Source organism: Phoca vitulina, unplaced genomic scaffold, assembly GCF_004348235.1.
Source record: "Phoca vitulina isolate PV1807 unplaced genomic scaffold, GSC_HSeal_1.0 scaffold1, whole genome shotgun sequence".
NCBI classification, from domain to species: domain Eukaryota; kingdom Metazoa; phylum Chordata; class Mammalia; order Carnivora; family Phocidae; genus Phoca; species Phoca vitulina.
Window position 1 is genome coordinate 79,758,919 of NW_022589704.1, and position 22,321 is coordinate 79,781,239.

A 22,321-nucleotide genomic window follows, 5' to 3' on the forward strand; every position below is an offset into this window, starting at 1 on the left:
GTTATTTCCTAGTCCCCCCCCCCCCCCCCCCCCCCCCCCCCCGTGAACAGGCATGTTGTATTATATAACATATCCTGAGCATTCTTGACAGACTGTTGGCTGTCTATTTATCAATGGCAACTATTCCACTGGTTGAAAACGGGAAGCAATAATATTCATCTGACCAGTTTTCTCTTAAAGCCATTTCCATGATGACGGGACTCAATTATCTTTTTTATTTCAGTCACTCCTGATAAATTTGAAGAAATAAAAAATATCTGAAATAAAAAAAAAGAAAAAGGTAACCTCAAATTGGTAGAAAAGATTTGTGATGTTTTCATTTGCCCTTGTCTCACCCACCTCTGTGGTATATCTATAGGCTTGAAGATTGTACGTCATGTTCCCAGTGTAGGACTCTAGTCCCTGGTTCCAGAAGGACTAAAACAAACCTTACTTGCAAAGAATTGTGTTTGTCTGGTCTAACCTGTCTGAAGGACTGACACAGGTTCTTTGTTTTTGTTTTGCCTAACCTGTAACTTGCTCAGGTTGGAAAAGTGGTGGACATTTCATCGAGGTGGGGCAAATGACTATGGTTGAAGTATACTATACAGGGCCAAAATCTGAAGTGGAAAACCTGGGGAGAGAGTTTCTTTGGGAAATTAAGGGCATTCAAAAGGACCCTTGCATACTGGGAATTTAGAAAGTCACGTACATGACCAGGGCAGAACACATGCCAGAAAAGACCTGAGAAGACTTTAAGCTTTTGTCTCTGGCTGATCTCTTGGTTAACACAAAGAAGAAGTGAAGGCTTAAAGCAGAGATGTAAATGGTCTGGCTAAACATTTAGGAAATGCCCCAACACAGAGTATATTGCAAAAACTGGGAGATAATTTTTTTCTTTTATTTGTTCGTTCTCTCCTCTTTCTGCTTTGTTTTGTTTTTCCCTGGGGGTGGGGGTAGGGCTCCTGGCATTCAAAGAAATCTCTGTTAAAACACTAATTGAACGCAAGATAAAGAAACAGACTTCAGACGCCATACATGACTAAGAATACAGACTTTACAAAAATAGCTTAGAAAAGTCACCAAACAGCTACATCCTATGGCAAGCAAGAAATGTTCCCAGAGTAGGACTCTAGTCCCTGGTTCCAGAAGGAGTAGAACAAACCTTACTTGCAAAGAATTTCTCCTCTCCGAGGAGAGCAAAAAAAATTCTGATTTCCAGAGTTACCACATTATAAAATTCAAAGTGTAGCTTTCAACAAAAAATGATGAAGCATGTAAAGGAACAAGAAAATATATCCCACTCATAGAATTAACAGAAACTCTCCCTGAAAAACAGAAAGAAAAAAGAATAAAAATAAACAAATAGAGCCTAAGAGATGTGGGGTACCATAAAGTATGCCAACATGCACTTAACGGGAATTGCAGGAGAGGAGAGAGAGAGAAAGAAACAGAAAGAATATTTGGATAAATAATGGCTGAAAACTTACCAAATTTGATAAAAGATACAAATCTACACATTCAGGAAGCTCAATGAACTACATGAAGGATACATGCAAAAAGTTCCATTACAAGAAACATCATAGTCAAGTTGTCAAAAGGCAAACACAAAGGGGGAATCTTGAGAATGGCAAGAGAAAAGTGACTTGTCACATACAAGGAATACTCAGTGAGTCAATAGCAGATGTATCACCAGAAATTGTGGAGGCCAGAGAAAAGTGCTGAAAGGAAAAAAATGTCAACCGAGACTTCCATATCTGACAAAATTATCCTTCAAAGATGGAGAAATTAAGACATTCCCAGATAAACAAAAGCTATGGGAATATGTTGTTAGCAGAGCTGCCCTACAAGAAATGCTAAAGAGAGTCCTTCCGGGCCGAAATGAAAAGACACTAGATAGTAACTCAAAGCCATACAAAGAAATAAAAAACTTCAGGTACCTACATGGGAAAATATAAAAGCTAGTCCTATGTCTTTTTTGTTGTAGTCTCTCTCTTTTTTTTTTTTTGTTTCCTACAGAATTTAAAAGACAAATGTATAAAACAATACTTACAAATCTATCTTAATGGGCACGCCACATATAAAGATGTCATTCATGGCAACAGAAGAGGGGAGGTTGGAGCTTATAGGAACAGAGTTCTTATATGCTGTTGGACCTAAGTTGGTACCAATTCAAACTAGACTGTTATAAATTTAGGATGTTAATTGTAGCCCCCACGGTAAACACTAAGACAATATTCAAAAATATATACACAAAAAATAAATGAAAAGGGAATCAAAATGGTATGCTACAAAAATATCTTATACACATAAGAAGTCAGTAATGGAAAAAATTGGAGGGGAAAAAGGTGTAAGACATACAGAAAACAAACAAAAAAATGGTGTAGGTTAGGCCTTCCTTATCAGTAACTACTGTGAATGTAAATAGATTAAGCTCTCTAATTGTTAGAAGGCGAAGAGAGTCGGTAATGTATCCTCCAGACCGAGAAGGCACTTTTACACTGAAAATTGCAGCAAGCCTCTCCATACCACTTGTACGGTTTTGTTCAGGGTGACTGCCTGCCAGGGGAGGTCTGGAGGGCAGACGCTCCAGGCAGTACCACGCAGCCATCCCTGGCCCATTTCCCCCTCCTTCTCTGGACCTTAATCTGCAGCTTTTATGGAGTAAGGGACATGGTGGTGAGGCCCCAGGGTAGTTACCTAAAGGGGCACCCGCTGTGCACCAGCGGGGAGAACACATGGAGGCCAGACATGAAGGCACGTTGGCAGCGCTTGTACACCAATCAAAAGGCAGAAATTGGCAGAATGCTTTAAAACATGTAATCTACTATATGCTATTTACAAAAGACTCACTTTAGATTCAAAGACACAAATTGGTTGAAAGTGAAAGGAAAAAAAAATATTTCAGCAAACGGTAGCCAAAAGAGAGCTGGCTGGCTATATCAGAAATATCTGAAAAATATCAGATAATATCAGAAAAAAAATGGACTTTAAGTCAAAAATTGTTACAAGAAATAAAGATGAGTATTTTTTTTTTTTTAAAGATTTTGTTTATTTACTTGACAGAGAGAGAGAGAGAGAGCACAAGTAGGCAGAGTGGCAGGCAGAGGAAGAAGCAGGCTCTCCGCTGAGCAGGGAGCCGGACGTGGGGCTTGATCCCAGGACCCCAGGATCATGACCTGAGCTGAAGGCAGCCGCTTAACCAACTGAGCCATCCAGGCGCCCCAAAGATGAGTATTATATACTGATAAGAGGGTCAATTCATAAAGAAAATATCACATTACAAACAGACACACCAAACAAGAGCACCCCAAAATGTATGAAACGAACATTGATAGAATTTATGGGAGAAACAGTCAGTTTTATAATAATAGTTGGAGACTTTGATAACCACTTTCAATAACAGATAGAACATCTAGAAAGAGTAAAGCAGTAAAGGACTGTAACAGTCTATAAACCAACTAGACTTAACAGACACCTGTAGAACACTCCACCCAGCAACAGCAGAATACACATTTTTCTCAAGTGCACAGGGAACATTCACCATAATAGACCATATGTTAAGCCACAAAACACATTTTAATAAATTTAAAAGAGTGAAATTATACAAAGTGTCTTCTCTAACCACAATTGAGTGAAAGTAGAAATCAATAACAGAAAGGAAAGTGAAAAACTAACAAATACTTGGAAATTGAACAACACACTTTGGAACAATCAATGGGTCAAAAAAGCAATCACCAGAGAGTTTAGAAAATACTTGTGATTAATGAAAATGAGAAAACAACACACCAAAACTTATGGGTATTATGAAAGTAGTGCTCACAGGGAAATTTATATCAGTAAATGTCTACATTAAAAGAGAATAAAGATCTCAAATCAATAACCTAACTTGGCATCTTAAGAAACTAGGGAAAGGGGCGCCTGGGTGGCTCAGTCGTTAAGCGTCTGCCTTCAGCACAGGTCATGGTCCCAGGGTCCTGGGATCGAGCCCCGCATCGGGCTCCCGGCTCAGCGGGAAGCCTGCTTCTCTCTCTCCCACTCCCCCTGCTTGTGTTCCCTGTCTCACTGTGTCTCTCTCTGTCAAATAAATAAATAAAATCTTTAAAAAAAAAAAAAGAAACTAGGGAAAGAAGACCAAACTAGGGGCTCCTGGGTGGCTCAGTAGGTTAAGTGGCTGCCTTTGGCCAGGTCATGATCTCATGGGTCCTGGAATTGAGCCTCACATCCAGCTCCTTGCTAGATGGGCAACTTGCTTATGCTCTCTTGCACGTGCTCTCTCTCTCTCTCAAATAAATAAATAAATAAAATATTTTTTAAAAAGTCAATCAACATAATAAACAACATTAATAAAATTACAGAAAAAAAACCCCAACATATGATCATCTCAGTTGACATAGAAAAGGCATTTGACAAAAGCCAACACATTTTCATGATAGAAACACTTGGAAAACTAGGAGTAAGAGGGAACTTCATCAATATCATAAAGGGCATTTATGGAAAATCTACAGTTAACACCATACTCAGTGCTGAAAGTCTGAAAGCTTTTCCTTTAAGATCAGGAACAAGACAAGGATGCCCACTTTCACCACTGTTATCCAACATTGCGCTGGAAGTTCCAGCAAGAGTAATTAGGTAAGGAAAAGGAGTACAAGGCGTCTTAACTGGAGAGAAAGTAAAACTATCTCTGTTCACAGAAGATAGGATCCTACATGTAGAAAATCTGAAAGAATCTACAAAAATGACTACTAGAGCTAATAAATATATTCAGCAAAGTTGCAGGATCCAAAATGAACCTGCAAAATCAGTTGTATTTCTGTACACCAGCAATGAACAACCCATAAAGGAAAGTAAGAGAATTCCTCTTATCACAGCATATTAAAGAATAAAATTTAAAGAAGAAATTTAACCAAGAAAGTGAAAGACTTGAATACTGAAAACTACAAAACAGTGTGAAAGAAATTAAATACCTAAATAAATGGAAAGACAATCCATGTTCACAGACTGGAAAACTTAATATTGTTAAGATTGTAGGGGCATCCGGGTGGCTCAGTCAGTTAAGCGTCTGCTTTCGGCTCAGGTCATGATCCCGGAGTCCTGGGATCGAGCCCTGGGTCGGGCTCCCTGCTCAGTGGGGAGTCTGCTTCTGCCTCTCCTCCTTGCTCTTGTTCTCTCTCTCAAATAAATAAACAAAATAAAATAAAAAAAGATTGTAATACTACCCACAAAAATCTCCAGGTTCAGTGCAGTTCTTATAAAAATTCCAATCAGTGTTTTTGCAGATTTGGAAATGCCAATCCTCAAATTTATATGGAATTGTAAGGACCCCAAATAGTCAAAACAGTCTTGAAAAAGAAAAAGAAAATTGGAAAGCTCATTTCCCAGTTTCAAACCATATTGCAAAGCAATGGTAATGACATTCTGGTAGTCGTACAAGGGTATATCTATATATAGATAGATAGATCAGTGGAATAGAATTAAGAATGCAGAAATTAACCCATACACCTATGGCCAGTTGATTTCTACAAGAGTGCCAAGACCACTCACCAGGGAAACAAGAGTCTTTTCAAGTAATGGGGCAGGGACAACTGGATATCACATACAGAAGAGTAAAGTTTGGCCCTGAACTCACAGCTTATATAAAAATCAATTCAAAATGGATCAATGATCTAAGTATAAGAGCTCAAAACCAAAAAAATCTTATAAAAAGGCACAGGAGTAAGTCTTCATGATCTTATCTTGAATTTGGCAATGGATTTTTAGATAATACTAAAAGCACAGGTAACAAAAGAAAAACTAGATAAATTGGACTTTGTCAAAATTAAAAGCTTTGTGCATCAAAGAACATTATCAAGAAAATGAAAAGATAAGCTATAGCATTGGAGAAAATCTTTGCAAATCCTATAAGGGTTTGCTATCCAAAATATATTAAGACCCTTGAAATTCAAAACAAAAAGGTGGACAACCCAATTTAAAAATGAGTAAAGGACTTGAATAGACCCTTCTCCAGAGAAGATATACAAATGGCCGACAAGCACACAAAGATGTTTAGCTTCATTAGTCATTAGGGAAAAGCAAAATCAAAATAATGAGATACCAATTCACAAAAACTAGGATGGATATCATTTAAAAAAAAGGGGGGGGAATAAAGTGTTGGTGAGGATGTGGAGAAACTGGAACTCTTGTACTCAAAAAGTTCAACACAGAATTACCGTATGATGCAGCAGTTCCTCTCCTGGCTATATACTCAAAAACATTGAAAATAGGTACTTAAACCAATAGAGGTACATATATGTTCATAGCAGTGTAAGTCCAGAGATAGGAAAAACCCAAAATAAACACATCGAAAAATGAATAGATAAGTAAATTGTGGTATATACATACAATGCAATATTATGCAGCTCTAAAAGGGAATGAAGTACTGGTATATACTACAACAGTAGATAACTTTAAAAACATTATGCTAGGGACGCCTGGGCAACTTTGGCTCAGGTCATGATCCTGGAGTCCTGGGCACCTGCTCAGTGGGGAGTCTGCTTTGACTCTGACCCTCTGACTCTCCCCCGCTGCTCGTGCTCTCTCTCTCTTTCTCTCAAATGAATTTAAAAAACAAAGAACAAAAAAACATTATGCTAAGTGAAAGAAGCCAGGCACAAAAGGTCATGTGTGGTTTTATTTATATAAAATATCCAGAATAAGAAAACCATAGCGACAGAAAACAGATTGATGGTTGTCAGGGGCTAGAGGGAGAAGGAAATGGATGAGTAACTGCTTAATGGCTAAGGGGTTTCTTTTAGGGGTGTTGAAATGGATCTCCTGGGATTTTTTCCAATAGAAAAATTGGTGAAGGGACATAAAAGTGGACCTTAAATATATGAAAAAATACCCAGTCTCTTTCATTATAAGAATTCTAAGCTAAACTTACACTGAGATACTATTTTTCACCTTTCAGATTAACAAAAATTCCAAAGTTTAAAAACACACTGTATTGGGGGGCACCTGGGTGGCACAGTCGGTTGGGTATCCAACTTTTGGTTTTGGCTCAGGTCATGATCTCAGGGTGGTGAGATCAAGCCCAGAGTTGGGCTCCACACTCAGAGCGCAGTCCCCTCGACTTTCTCTCTCTCTCTGCCCGCCCCCATCCCGCACTTGGCGTGCGAGTGCTCTCTCTCTAAAACAAATAAATCAATCTTTAAAACAAAACAAAACAAAAAAACACTGTACTGGTAAGACTGGGTGGGAATGGAAACTCAAATATTACTGGTGAGAGGGCAAAATCCTACAACCTCCATCCTGTTAATACATTCCATTTCTTGGATGTACTTTTAAATGAAAAAAGGTACAAAATAATGTATGTAGTTTGCTCCATTTTGTGTAAGAAAGAAGGAAGATAAGAATTTGAGTGGTTTTGTTTGTTTCCTTGTCTTTGCATTGAGAAACACTGAATGCACAAACCAAAAGCTAATAAATGTGGAAATACAGCTAACTATAGAGGTGGATTAGGCAGTGGGAGACTTCTTAGGGCAATGTTTAATTGCTGAATCCCTGCACCTCAACAACACTGGTATATGGTAGGTCTTTAATGAATATTGAATGAATGAATGAATGAATGAATGATGTGATATATGGCCTTCAAGAGTAGAGCTTGGACCAGTGGGTTGGGAAGTAGATGAAGATTCTATCTCAGCATCAGGAAGATCTCTCTATCTCTTCCTTCCTTCCTTCCTTCCTTCCTTCCTTCCTTCCTTCCTTCCTTCCTTCCTTCCTTCCTTCCTTCCTTTCAAGTAGGCTCTACACCCAACACAAGGCTCAAACTCATGACTCTGAGATCAAGAGCTGAGTGCTCTACCCACTGAGCCAACCAGGAGCCCCAGGAAGATCTTTCTAATAAAACAGTCAGGGAGGAAATAGGCTGCACTGGGAGGTGAAAGAACCCAAGGAATCACTTGGTGTTAGTACATTGGGTCCTAAAGCTGGGTATAAGTAAGAATTTTGGGTGGGGTGTGGGCAGAATTTAAAACCAGATTCTCAAGACTCATAGAATGAATCAGGATCCCTGGAGGTATAGCCCACAAATTTGTTTTTAAAGCTTCTCAAGAAATCCTGGTGTAATCAGACTAGCACCAATCATTCATTTATTTATTCAGGAACTACATACTGAGCCCTTACTACATTCCAGGCTGCTGTGCGAGGTGATGAGGATAGAGCCAGGAATAAGACAGACATTGTTTCAGCTCTAATGAGACTGACAGTCTAGAAGGAGGAGACACAGGCAACAAATAAATGGACAAATAAACCAGACAATTCAGGTAGTAACACATGCTATGACGAAGATGAAATAGGGTGAAGGGATAGAGAGTTTAGCTACAGAATGTAACAGGTGGTTGGTACTTCAGCTGGAAACTATGAAGAAGGAGCTATAGTCATGTGACGATGTGAACAAAGTGCTCTAGACAGAGGGAGCAGAGCGCAAAGGCTCTGTGGCCACCAGAGAGGACACTGATTAATCAGATCTAAGAGGTGGGCAGGGAGCAGGTCAGCAAGGGCCTGTAGACCAGGGGAGGGAGCTGGATTTTTATTTTAGGAGTGATGTGAAGTCTTGGAGCTTGGGAACCATGTCAGGGGGATTCAAACAGTCCAGGATTTGGAACCAAGACCCAGGTCAGCTAATTTCAGTTCCCATCCTCCTCCATTGGTACAGGTATGTGTCTTTCTCCAGAGGGCCAAGATTCTTAAAATTTTATATCCCCAACAGTGCCCAAGGGTGTCTTAAACACAGTGAGTGGTCAATGGTTGCTGAATAAGATGATAAATTCAGATATTCTGAAAAATCAGTAAATAAAATCAAAAGAAGGCATCTTGTCCAGATTTCCACACAATCTCTAATGGATTTCTTGAATGCCGTTAGTAGGAGCTCACTACCCCAGTAATTTACCACTTTCTAGTGAAATTGCTAGTTTGAAAGATATATCTAATTTAAATACATGCAAATAATTATCTTTAATCCAATAAAATTAGGCCAAATTAGTGAATATATGCAACACTTTTGAAAAGTTGGCTTGCAATTTTAAAAAACTTGTGTAATTTATTTTATTTTTTTAATATTTTATTTATTTATTTGAGAGAGAGAGAGAGAGAGAGAGCACAGGAGCGGGGGAGAGGGGCAGAGGGAGAGGGAGAAGCAGACTCCCTACTGAGCAGGGAGCTCCATCCGAGGACCCCTATATCATGACCTGAGCTGAAGGCAGATGCTTAACAGCTTGAGCCACCCAGGCACCCCAAAACTTGTGTAATTTAATGAACGTCTACTTGTCTGTAATACTCTTAAGTATTACCTTAAAGGCAAATGGACATTTTAAATACTAATTCCAAAGCATGCCATTTTTAAGGGTCCCTAACCTATACAATGTGTATGATAAACCATTTAAATGTTCATTAGTAACATGGCCATCTAACATTTTCAAACTTAGATCTAATTGCTGAAAACCACTGAAACAAGCATTTGTTGGACCAAGGTCATGAATGTTCAAAAGTACACAGGAATTGGCAAACTTGTAGGGTCAGTCCTAGATTGGGCACCACCTAGCTGTGGACAGGCTTCTTCACCTGTCTGTGTCCCCGTTTCTTCATATGTAAAATCATCAGTAGGGCTTTTTAGTGATAAAAAATCTATGCAGTATATTGCCTAAGACAAAATGGAAAAAAGTAAAGCCCTTGAAACAAGGGTTGTTCATCATTCATGAACATAGAAAGAAATTTCACCGGTGGTATTGGAAGTTGGGGAGAACGGCAACTTTCCAAAGCAGCCAGGACAGAATGGTTTACAGGTGAAAAATTAAGCCCAAGGCGAGCCACCTCTGGAGGAGAACGGGTGTCAAAGATCAACAGTTGGGTACGAGTGTTATTTGCATTTTTGGGCAAACATCTGATGTGGCTTTGGTGTGAGCAAGCATCCTCCCTCCAAAATAGCTTCAGTGGAAAGCTTTAATAATTCATTACATTCCTGGTAAGTGTGTTGAAATCTGATTTTTTGATAAAAATATACCCAGAAATCATAATGCATGAGGAAACATTGATTAGTCACAAAACCAAATATGAGTCTTACAGTAATCATTGATGAAGAAATATTTCTAGGTCACAAACACAATGATGAAACCAGCAGCTATCCAGTCTGTTCCCAGATTTTCTTATACTTGAGCATGACTGCTAATTCTGTATAAATATAAGTAGAAAAATAGCTTTTGGGACTCTTAAATCAAAGCCTATTTTCTGCCACTACCCACCTACAACCATCTGCTAGACTACGGATTAAAGAAGATGACAGCAACCCTCTAAGGATGCTTCACAAAGAAAACCAGTTTCAGAAGCCACAGGTCAAGCATATTAAGCATAATTAAACTATTTTAGACTTCAAGTCTGTTTGGCTAATAAGTCCAAGAGAAATGAAATTATATTTAGTGAACACCATGTTTCGGTTTAAAATAACCATAAAAAGAATAAAAAATAAGAAGGAAATCTCTTGATTCTTATTTGATGGCACTAATTGTTATTCATTCACTTATTTGTTCAACAAATATTTCAACAAATATCATGTACCAGGCTCTGTGCCAAGTGCAGGAGATAAAACAGAGAGCAAATCCCTGTCATCATGAGGCTCATGAGGCAGATGAAGGGACTAGTAAGAAGACAAATAATATAATTAAAAGTATTTCCGTTGTATCATTCATAGATAAGAAACTGGGACGGAGAACACCAGAGGATGGCCGAAGAGCATCTCTCTGAGGAGGGGACCCTCCAAGCCCAAAAGATGAGAAGAAGCTAATAGTCAGAGAGAAGTATTCTAGACAGGAGTGTCCATGTGCAAAGGCACTGAGGCAGGAAATCATTTGTTAAAGTCAGGATTGGATCTACCAGTGGGGGCTTGAGTGTGGTGCAGCAAAAAAGTAATTATGAGATGAGTTTGGAGAAGAAGGCAGAACAAGACACAGAAGATCTTAGAATCATGGTAAGTATTTGGATTTTGACTGTGTAGAGAGCAAAATGGAGGCTCTCATGTCAAGCAGTCTCTCATGTCAGCCTGGGTCAAGCAATGACGCAAGCAGTTCAGGTACCGCAGCTAGGAGATACCGCGGGACCAACGTCAGCTGACTCCCCAGAACTGATGACGAGGAGAACCAGAGGGGGTCTGCAGACACCCAAAACTGATGAATCCCTTAATACAAAGGGAAGGATTTTGGCAGCAAACTGTCACTCTTCAGACCTGACCCAGTGTCTGACCACTTAAAAAAAGGCAACCACCGCGGAAGGCTCTGCCCGATGGATCTCCCAACAGAACCGAGATCCTTCCCTGCTGGAACATCAGAAGCAGTGAGTGCTGAGAGCGGACCTGGACCAGACCGAGGCCTTACCTCAACTGCGCGCCCCCAGACTGATTTCGCGTTTGGTTCATTCATTGCCCGCAAGCTTCTGTTGTCTTGTTCGTTGTGTGGCTTGTCTTCTGTCCTGCTCTGTGTGCTGTGGAAGAAGCCAAGTTTAATCCCATGGTGAACTGTCATTGAGTTTGGAATCCTGAACCCGCTTTATCATTGTGATTTATCTTTGCTTTATGATTGGATAAAGCTGACATTGTGGAAAGACACAACTCCTGCGTGTGCCTTCATAGTGTGCTCCTGACAAACTGTAATGGAAGCAATGGGGAGCTTTTAGAAGACACCTGAGATCATATGATTTTTAAAGGATCATATTTGCTGCGAGTGAACTGATTGGAAATGAGCAAGAATCGAAGTGGGGAGAAGGGTCATAAGGCTGCTGCAGCGCAGGAGATGGTGGTGCTCTGGACAAGGTAGTGGCAATCTTAACAAGGAGAAAAATGGATGGACGCCATATGTATTGGGGAGCTCATGTCAAAAGACTTGTGGATGGATTCGAACAGGGGTGGGAGGAGGAAAGGGAGGAATCGAAATGGTTAGGTGCGTGGAGGTGCCATGGCTGAGAGGGTGGAGCCTGGGGGGTGTGGAGGTGACCTGCAGAGGTGGTGGTAGCTGATGTGGGAGTACACAGGCAAGACATGTTTGGGCATGTCTGTGAGACTTGCGAGTGCTGGTGTCAACAAAGCCTTGGATGTAGAAGAGTGGAATTCGCAGAGCAGAGTTCTGTGCTAAAGATTAACATTTTAAAGTCACTGGGATAAAAATGGTATTCAAATCATGGCAGAAAGGAGTACAGAGAAGCAAAGAAGTCCTGGGAAAGAGAAGCTCCAGTGCTGTGTAAATGTTATGCAAGCAAAATTCTCCTGAACAGCTTCTTGAAGACAGTAACTTTGTTCTTGTAGTCAAATACCTGAATAGTAGTATACAGTTGGAAAGGGGATACTGACAGCCGCGGTCTAGAAAGCCTGAAGACCTCTAACACTGGAGTGAATGAGCATTTGAAAAGAGGTTATTAGATCATCATGGGGGAATAATTGTCTTTGAGCACAGTGACGTTCTGGAGGTGATTAGATTAGAACTTAGATTGCTTGGAAGGGGAAACTGTGAGGCATATTTACGAATTGCTGTAGAGAATCTAAATAACCACAATTTTAATTCATGAACTAAACATGAATTATTTTTTTAAAGCATACAATCTCGAAACCTTAGAAGAGTGGGGGAATGGCATTTGTTACAAGGAATGCTTCATATTCAGCAGTATTTCTAGTGGCCATGGAGCTTGCTCAGTGAGAGGCATTCTTTGTATTAGGGACTAGGGAAATTATTAACCCCCGCCTCTTATTTGACAGCTAAGGAAATCCCTTCTGAGCTTTTTAGTAAACTTACTTGTCCATGGTTAAACTAGTAAACAGAAAGATTAGACCAGTCATCCCTAACTTCACCTCTAACCAACAGACACCATCTGTTGAACTTACAAACAAAAAAACCAGTCAACTAATCGATCACATGAACAGACAAAAGAACTAAAACAAAAAATACTGGTATCCCGACCCACATTTGGAGATCTTGATTCAACCAGCCTGGGATGAGACCCCACATGTATGTACTTCTCAAAGCTCTCTGAGGTGCTTGTGATGGCTAGATGTGCTGGAGGGGACTTGAACTCAGGCTTTCTCATCGTGTCATTACTTGACTTTTTATCCCCCTGCTAAACTCTCACCACCTCTATTTCCTTACCAACCACACCTCTCACATCTACCCTCTTGTACTCTATCTCTGCATGGTTCTTCCAAAGGAAATTAGACGCCCTTGGCTCACGGTTCCTCCTCCCTGATGGCTACCCCGTCTCTTCTGCCCCTCCCCACTCCTCTGCCACATGGGTGCTGAGGTTCGGCTGTTCACTCTTCTGCTATTCCTCCTCCTTTTCTACCTGATCTCATCCCCTCCAGTTCCCACAAGGCTTTCATGCCAATGATGGCCAGGCTTATGGCCAGACTGAACCTGACCTCCTGCCTAACACCCAGGACTGTGGAATTTATGATTTATAAAATAGCAAAATGTTTGCACTACAGAGTACCTTAAATGTTTATCTATTAAAAATATGTTGTTCTTTTGAAGTTAATCCAAAATACTGAGGTGGGGGAAGGCAGGGCGAGCAGTCAGTGGACCAGAGCTAATCCAATTACACAGATGTGACAGTTACACCTACGGGTGGCCCTGTAATTCCCATCTCCTAGTATCTATGTCTTTGTGTAACTCCCTCCCCTTGAGTGGGAGTGAGATCTGTGACTTGCTTCGAACAGAGTAGAGCAAATGAAAGGATTTTACAAATGTGATTAAGGTTAGCTAAGTTAAAGCTGACCAGGCTGCATGGGCCTGAGCTAATCAGATGAGCCTGTCAAGAAGGCCTAGGCTTCTCCGAAGCAGAGGCTTCACATAGCAGAAACACTCTTCCATTGCTACCTTCAAAGAAGCAAATTGCTAAGAGTGCTATAGCCACAAGGAAGTGAAATGTCTACAACCTGAGGGAGCTTAGAAGTGAACCCTCCCCTACTTGAGCCTCCAGATGTGAACACAGAGCAACTGCCACCTTGATTTCTAGCTTGGTGCTAGACTCTTAACCCACATATATGGTTTGTTTATAATAGTTTATTCCTCAGCAGATTGCACAGACACCATGTTGAAAGCAGAGATCCTGCATCTTGGTTACCCCTGATTTGGGCTCATGTGGTCACTGACCAAAAGCTACTTACGGCAGTGAGTGGGCCACATTTAACCCTTCACCAAGTTTGTTAAGCGGCCTCCTTTCTGGAGTTTTGGGAATTTGCTCATCTTACAGATGAGGAAACCAAGGTCCAGAAGGGGCTAAAACTCAGGCAAGTCCAGGCCCAGATCTAGGTCCCTGGCTCTGCGCTGACTGAGAACTGTAAGCACTTACTGGCTAGGTCTGGCCGACAGAGGAGGATGAACGGATTGGTTTGGGTTGCTTGGCGGATGGCTAGAAGCCAAAGTTAGATCTAATGCATTCAGTCTGGGAAGCACAAAACAAAACACTGATTGCCTGGTGGTGTGAGAGTGGGGGAGGTTGTTTTCTAAATAAGGTTGAGGCTCTGCTTGCTACAGATGCTGCGAAGAAGTGCACCGAGAAGTACAAGAAGTAATTCCTTGAAGATAACTTCTTCCACTTTAAAGATGGGAAGCAGTGGTTACAAGTGTGGTGACTACCTAAATTTAATTCCTGGCTCAGTAACTTACCAGCTATGTGACGTAGGGCAAGTACTCAGTTTCTCCAAGCTTCACTTCCCTGATCTGTAAAATGGGGATAATACTGGTACTTACATAATTGTTAGGACAAAATGAAAAAGTCACTAAGAGAACACTACATGTTCCATGATGTTAGACATGAGTATATTCCAATTAATAATGAAAAAAAACCTGTCTTACATGATATAATAGTGAATTACTTGAAATACACTTAACCTTTTGGAATTTAATAGTTTGCCTAGTTAAGGAATGAAACATTTCTGTCAAAAGTATATATTATTGATCAAGAAAATCTGTTCAAAATATAGCATTATATTCAAATATAGCAGTATATACTAGGGATAAGTTTCTAAAATGCTAGTCTTCTTTACTTCTCTCCTTCCCACAAAAAAACAACCTCGGTAATAAACACTAAGCACTAAGCACAGGTGCAAATACTGTATTCCCTATTTTTAAAAAAGAATGTATGTGTGTGTGTGGGGGTATGAGTGTGTGTGTGATGTAATTTTTTAATGTGCCCTCCAGATATTTTTATTTTTCCTTTGGTCTTTTACAAAAGAAAGATATGCAAAACATCCTCAAATATACTTAGAGCCACATCATAATAACTGGTCATGATGATGATCTTCAAAGTTTATATAAATATTTCTGTTTCGAATTACAAGATACCCCAGGACATGAGAGTTACTCTTTTGTTTAAAAACAAAAAAGCACCAAAAACCCAACCTACTCTTGATCCCATCGAAAACAAAAAACCCACATTCTCCAAGGTCTCTGGAAGGTTACTGAACTACAAGTACCAACATTAGTTTCCTCAGAAAACCAAGATATGGTGGTACTGCTCAGTGGAGGGCCAGTGCAAAGACAAAGGGTTCTTTTTAATAAAATGAAAGTATTTTGTCACTTAAAAGTTTTTGAAAAGCACTGGGAAAATGTGTGTGCAAGTAACTGAAATGCCATCTGTGAAAGTTACAACCACCAAAATAAGGAAGGCTTATTTTTCTATTTTACTTCAAAAGGAACAAATAAATTGGTCACCAGTCTTTGATAAGTTCTGGATTTGCCACATCTCCAGAAACCGTACAAATGGATAGTTCTTTTGTTTTACTTCAATTATTTATAACATGTATATCACATAAGGCAAATTCACTTCATGCTTTACTTAGTAAAATGGAAAAAAAAGCTTTCTCCAAAATTGGCACTAAAGTTGTTAAGTTCTTAATAGCAAGGAGATACATCCAACTAAACGCAGAATGAACACAGTCATAATACAAATCAAATCAAAATTATTTCCTTTATATCATCAGCAATGAGTAACTCCAGAGGTAGTATGGCAGAAACGAGCATGGATCCTATCAGGTCACAACCAATGAAGAAATTAAATTTATTTTTTTCTGTGGTTTTGACCATAAATTGCTTTACACATTTAGGACCTGAATAAAAACCACTCTCAGCAGAAACCTTGGCCCATTAATTCAACTGACATATCAATTTACAACTTTCAGGACTGCAGATATAAAAAATGTAAAGTATAAAATTATGTAAGTTTGAAATGGTTTTAATCATATTCATTAAAAATATTTACATTTCCCAGTACTTACTTGACAAAACCCCCTTGCAATATATTTCTACTCTAAACTTTTATTTATAAAATGAGGCTCATTTATGAGATTTCAATGAATGTTATACTGCAAATTGCTTACATTCCGTAAAATATTTTAAGAACTTTTCATATCAAAGGTAGTTTATATTGGATTATCTGAAACCCAATAGTGCCCACAGATGAGCTTCTTATAATTCTTTTCATTAATGCTTGGAAAGCACTGTGAAAATGAAAAGTGCTGTTAAGTGCTATCATCTCCCTTAAGTTTTCACTTACGCTGTGTGCACATTGTGAAATAAACACATATGCAGCATGTCCATGTTTTGATATGTATTTTTATTTCCCTGCAGTTTTCACTTATCAAGAACAAGTAACAGGGAAAGTTGTCTGAACTAGTGCATAAACAAACATTCTGAAACACCACTACACGTATCTAATTTACAAGAACCGTATAAAAAAAGTCACTAAAACACTACACTATGAAGGTGTCCAACGCTTACAGTCAGACTTTTTCCAACCCGTTACTTGCCTTGTAGCCACAGGAAAACTCTCCAAAATTGAAAAGACAATCTTGCCACAACCCTCCCCCCCTCCCAACACCTGGGATGGCTCGATATCTAGACTTCCAATAATTATTGCAATGATATGATGCAATATATACCTGGTAAAATATCCTTTATGTGGTGTGTTACAGTTTTAAAGCCAGTTAAAATATGCAGTCTTCAGATAAAATGTAATCCTTGAAAAATTTTCTTATCTGCACAGTTTAAATGTGCTAGATGCATAATTTTTCCTAGTCCGTTTTTCCTGTGTAATTATTTTTTATAAACTGGTATTATAAATAGAAATATACATTCAAAATATATGGAAAAGTGAGTTACTACATTAAATTTGCATGTATCGATCCATCCCTTTCCCCTGCACAGTAATAGAAAATACTATTTTGCCTTGAACTTCATATTTGACAGTGAAATGCCACTAGTATTTACCAAAAAGTCCATCTAGTCAAATTGTGAAACAAAATGAACCAAGTGAAAACTTTACAGTTCCTTTAGAAAAAAATTACAAGAATTTCATTTCCTAGCTATGAATCTTTAACTTTTTAGACACAAAGTTGGATTTATTTTTACAAGATACAAAATGTAAACATGGCAAAATAAATAGTTAAAACAAGTGATGCAGGATCCCATTTCATGCTCATGATCCCATTAAAGAATTATTTTTTAAAATCCATTCAGTTGCAAATTCAAGTGCAAAAGCATGATGATGAATATCTACTATTCAAGTAACAGAAATAATATTGATGATACAAATAAACTATTTTACAAGGTAGTGATTTTCCCAATTTTACAAAATATACATCATATACCGATTTAATATCCGATATACTGTAGTCCATTTAGGTCCATTGTTACGCTCCGTGATCCACAGAGTGTCGCCTTTTGCATTCAGCTGGAATATGAATGACTGCACACCATCAGCACAGGTCAAAAGCCACATGTTTTTAGGTTATGTCACCTCCATAGCTACTGTTGTCTCTGCTATTCCATTTAAGCCCAATCTTTCAGGTTCATGGTTCTCTCTAAAAAAAGGCAAAGAGTAAAAATAAACATTAATGCTCTCTAGAATATGATATTATCAGTATTTACAGACACTTTTTATGTAACTACAACACGTATTTCACAAGAATATTTCCCATTTTTATCATTTCTATACAGGAATGAGGACAAGTTTTTTCCAGGTAAGAAATCCTATTAATTCCTAATTACTTGATTATAACTGTTTACTTAGGAAACAGTAATTTGACATAATATTTCAGTAGAAAGAAGCCAATGACAAACTACTCATGAAATGTAACACAAGACCATCCAAGTTTTTTACAACAGATGAAGCATATAATGCTCAAAAAGAATAATCATTAGAAGCACAGTATTACCTACTTTCCACTATAGTTTAATTTTATAGGTTTAAGGTCATGTAGTTATTAATTCATGCACTTCAACTGTTTTCTGATTCACCGTTCTCATGTATTAGTATCACAGAAAGAAATATAAAAACATACCCTGAAATATATTATCACAGATTTAGCTAATCCCAGAATATTCTCAGTTTTAACATACACATAGAATAACTTACTTTCCCTTTGTGTATAATACTGAAGGGAACACAATAACTCCTCTAACCTTCCCAACTGTCTATGCTACAAAAAACTAACAGAAGACTGAAGCTTCTAAAATATTTTTTGATGTATTTTTGGGGGGGTCTGATGGTTTTCAATTTGATGTTTTTTCCCCCCGTTTTTTATACTTCTGGTTGGCATTTAAACATCCTACTAGTGACCTCAAGCAAAATAGTCTAAGTCATAGAGCTCTACATTAAGCAGATCTCAGTATGTGTTAAAAAAGCAAGTCAATAAAAGGACATCTATTGCCTGGGCAGTAAAAAAAAAAAAAAAGTCCTTTTCCTCCTACAGTAGAGCCAGCAGAGAGGGACGGGACGGTACAGGAAACACACACACACACACCTCGCTATGCTGCTGATGGCACTGCTAGGAGTAACCTTTGGCACTCTGTCCATACTGGCAGCAACTGTGGCAAGTTTTAAGGCTGTTGGCGATGGTGCTGAAGTCCGTGTATTGATATGCACATTGACTGGAGAAACAACACTGACATTATTGAGGTGCACTGCATTTGTCAGGCAGGAATTGTTCATGGGAAGTGTCTGAGGACTGCTTGTGCACAATGCTGGGATTAAGTGGTTTGTAGTGGTGTGGCCAACTGTCCTTACAAGTTGTACAGCGGAAATCCCTGGGCTGGATGATAAAGCCATATTGGTGGAGTATAACGTTTTAGAGGTTCCTGAAGGAGGAAAAGAAAATAATTCAATTCATATCATGAGACATTAATTAAACTCTCAAAAAATCAGGAGTTTAATAAAAAGTGCAAACACTGGTATACTAATTAAATACCAAGTTAATTTTCCACATATTGGCCTCTCCAAAGAGAGTTCCTGATCACAACATACTTACCTGTTACCACCCCAAAGATAGATCTTTCTATTGGCCTGCATAAAAGGGCTTTACAAAGTATTCTGCTGCATTCCTATTTGGAAAGTAGGAAATCGCGGGGCAGAGAGGTCCTCTCTGGAGGTTGAGAGCATGTGGAAATGATAGTTGAATTCTATCAGAATTTACACATGCAAGAAGAAATCAGTAAGGAGAGGCAATGAGGATCATACGTAGATCTAAAAGCAAGTGGAAAAGCCTAGGGTCTGAGTAGTAGTTGAAGACTGATAGGAACAGCAAGTCATTGAGGACTCGGGGTAGTAAGAAGCAGACAAGGTTCCAGAGTAATACTGTATTTCAAGGGGAGGAGTCAGAGGAAGCAGTCTGATGAGTATGTGCTAGTGGGATGGTAAACCCAATTTCAAACCCTGGATCAACCTGGATTGCATTTTGCCTTTTCATCACTGCATGGATTAATTCCATGGTGATGGTTAGCAATTAGCTCAATATGTTTCCTAAGATGTGAGGCAACTGATAGTACATGAATAAAACTAGGCAGGGTGGAAGTGCTACACAGGAATGTATCTAGTGGGTGCAGGAGGACAGGGAAGCAGGCTCTATGTGAATTCTAGAAAACATTCAGCTATTCCACGACACCTATCCATAGAAATTCTGAAGAGTCCTGACTGACTTCTTGTACAATGCTTTCCCTTTGCATTTAAATAATAAAAACCATATCTCAAATCAGTGAGTTACAATTTTGAGCTAATAAAGTACCACACGAAACCACAGGCTTACCTGAAGGCTGGACAACACCATTTATGTTGTTGTGGCCAGTGTTCTGTTCCTTGGCTACCTCACCGCGACTTGGAACAGGTGCGCTGACCACTGCGGATGCAGCAAAGTGGGCGCTGGCTGAGTCAAGTGTTTTAGACATACAGTCAGAGGTGCTTGAGCCCTGTAAGATAAACGAAATTAAACTCTCAATTTTTCAGATGTGATTTCATGAACGTGACTATTTAAAGAAATGGGCAAACCAAAAGGCAGTTGCCTTTTTCATCTTGAATAGTTAGAGGTGTTTAGATTAAGAGATCTAGGACTCCACAGACTATTTTTGGCATATGAAAGCAGGGAAATAAATGACTAAAAACTGGGAAGAAGCAACTATTTTGGAGAACTAGGGAATTAAAAACCTCAAACCTTTAATACTCTACTAATTTCTCCAGTAAGTGTTAATGAAAGCCTTTAAAAATACTTGACAATCTAGATACTATGGAAAACATGAAATCAAAGGAACTAACCATCATTTTTGTCACAATGTAAGAACATGTCTGGCCTAAACCTGCAGCAGGCTAGCGACCCAAGAGATTCAGAAAAAGCAAACAAAGTTTAATGGCCATTCCTCTTGATTCTGTATGAAACTGGTCAGCTGTTAATAACAGCCAATAGCTCTAAATTTGTGGGACAGTCCCAAATCTACCTGGATGCTAGAGGAGTGCTGAGGGGTCCTGATGTCACTGAGATTTTCATGTTGTTGGATTCAGGATTTCCAAGGTTAGCGTATTTAGTGATCCCCTGAGAATGAATTGAACTCCCATCAGCAGACGCTGGCCTAAGAGCTCTCACAGAATAAAACGAAGACTGAGCTCATCTCCGTTATTCCTTCAGAATTACTTTTGGAATTATGAAGCAACAAACCTTAAGACCTAAAACACGAGATGTCTTTCTTTCAGATGGCTCAAATTTGAAACATACTTTTCAATTAGTTTTGTTTTTAGTGGCTTAAACAATAGAACCTTATTCTCATACAGTTCTGGAGGCCACGAGTTCAAAGTAAGTCTTACAGGGCTCATATCAAGGTGTTTGCAGGGCTACTTTCTTTTGGCAATTACAGTATCATAAGGTATTTTTATTCTTATCCCTAGTGTATTCATTTAATCATGCCTATGGAAAACTTCACCTGGTGGCAATTTTTTTCTTCAGGGGAATGTGATTCAAAGAGACAAGGGGCTATGTTGTTTATTTACTGCACAATTCAAGGGAATTACCTCTTAGCCCACGGGGCACATCCATATGGCACTTAAACACACAGTTTAAGAAGGGGGTGGGAAAGTTATATTCTTGGGAAAAAAAAAAAAAAAATAGGGCGCCTGGGGGGCTCACTGGTTAAGCGTCTGCCTTCGGCTCAGGTAATGAACCCAGGGTCCTGGGATCGAGCCCCTGCACTAAGCTCCCTGCTCAGTGGGGAGTCTTCTTCTCCCTCTCCCTCTGCCCCTCCCCCCAACTCGTGCTTTCTAATAAATAAAAAAAGAAAAAACTAAGTTTTGGGGGCTGTAGGGGTGGGGATGATAGTTCTAAGAGTATATAACTCCTTCTACAAATTCTCAATAACCCTTTAAAACAACATAGTTTCTTTCCTAAATTACAAATACCATATTTGACTCTAGTACTTCCTTTATTTTATCAAGGTTATCCTCTGTGACTTGACTAAAATTGAACATAACTATGTAATTATGAAAGGAAAAAAAAAAAAAGAAACATAATCATGATGAAAAGACAAGCTTACCTGTGCTTTTGGATGTGTCTGTTGCGAGGAATGCTGAGACTGCTGTTTCTGCTGAAGCTGAGCAAGCTGCTGCCTTTGCATCTGAACTAACTGCTGTTGATGTGTCTGAAACTGCTCTTCTGTGATACCCCCTGTTACTGGTAAAGGACACTCATTTCAGAAATAAGTATGTTTTAAACTACTTTTAACAACACAAGTAGAATACAATATAAAGTGATTGCATAATTAAGATGAAAAGCAACTGCAAATCATGTATCTGCAAGAACCCAATAAAAAGCCAAAGTGGTTTATGCTAATATCCATGATCTTCTAATGTCACATGCTAAAAAAGTTCCTATATGTAGTGTTTACTGTATAACATGGTTCTAACATGAAGATTCTAACCATTTATTCAGACTTAGTGTCTCTGAGATCACTCTTCGTTCACTATATTGTGGTAACTATATAATGAGAAAAACTTTGCTTTTTATTACTACAAA

The 22,321-nt window shown here is 39.0% G+C and overlaps 1 protein-coding gene across 3 annotated transcripts in view; it reads right to left on the bottom strand.

Annotated features, from left to right (window-relative positions):
• Window positions 1-16,589: 16,589 nt before the first annotated feature.
• The window catches only part of EPC2 (enhancer of polycomb homolog 2), a 123,232-nt gene continuing 117,500 nt past the window's right edge, over window positions 16,590-22,321 (bottom strand). For 2 of the 3 annotated variants that reach the window (XM_032410816.1, XM_032410801.1), the window contains 4 exons: window positions 21,843-21,979; window positions 20,075-20,234; window positions 18,797-19,130; window positions 16,590-17,854 (listed from right to left, as the gene is read on the bottom strand). In XM_032410816.1, coding sequence (XP_032266707.1) covers window positions 17,782-17,854; window positions 18,797-19,130; window positions 20,075-20,234; window positions 21,843-21,979 — 704 coding nt within the window. In that variant the 3' untranslated portion in view covers window positions 16,590-17,781. The remainder of the gene's footprint in view (window positions 17,855-18,796; window positions 19,131-20,074; window positions 20,235-21,842; window positions 21,980-22,321) is intronic. The other variant, XM_032410811.1, reaches the window with a different exon arrangement.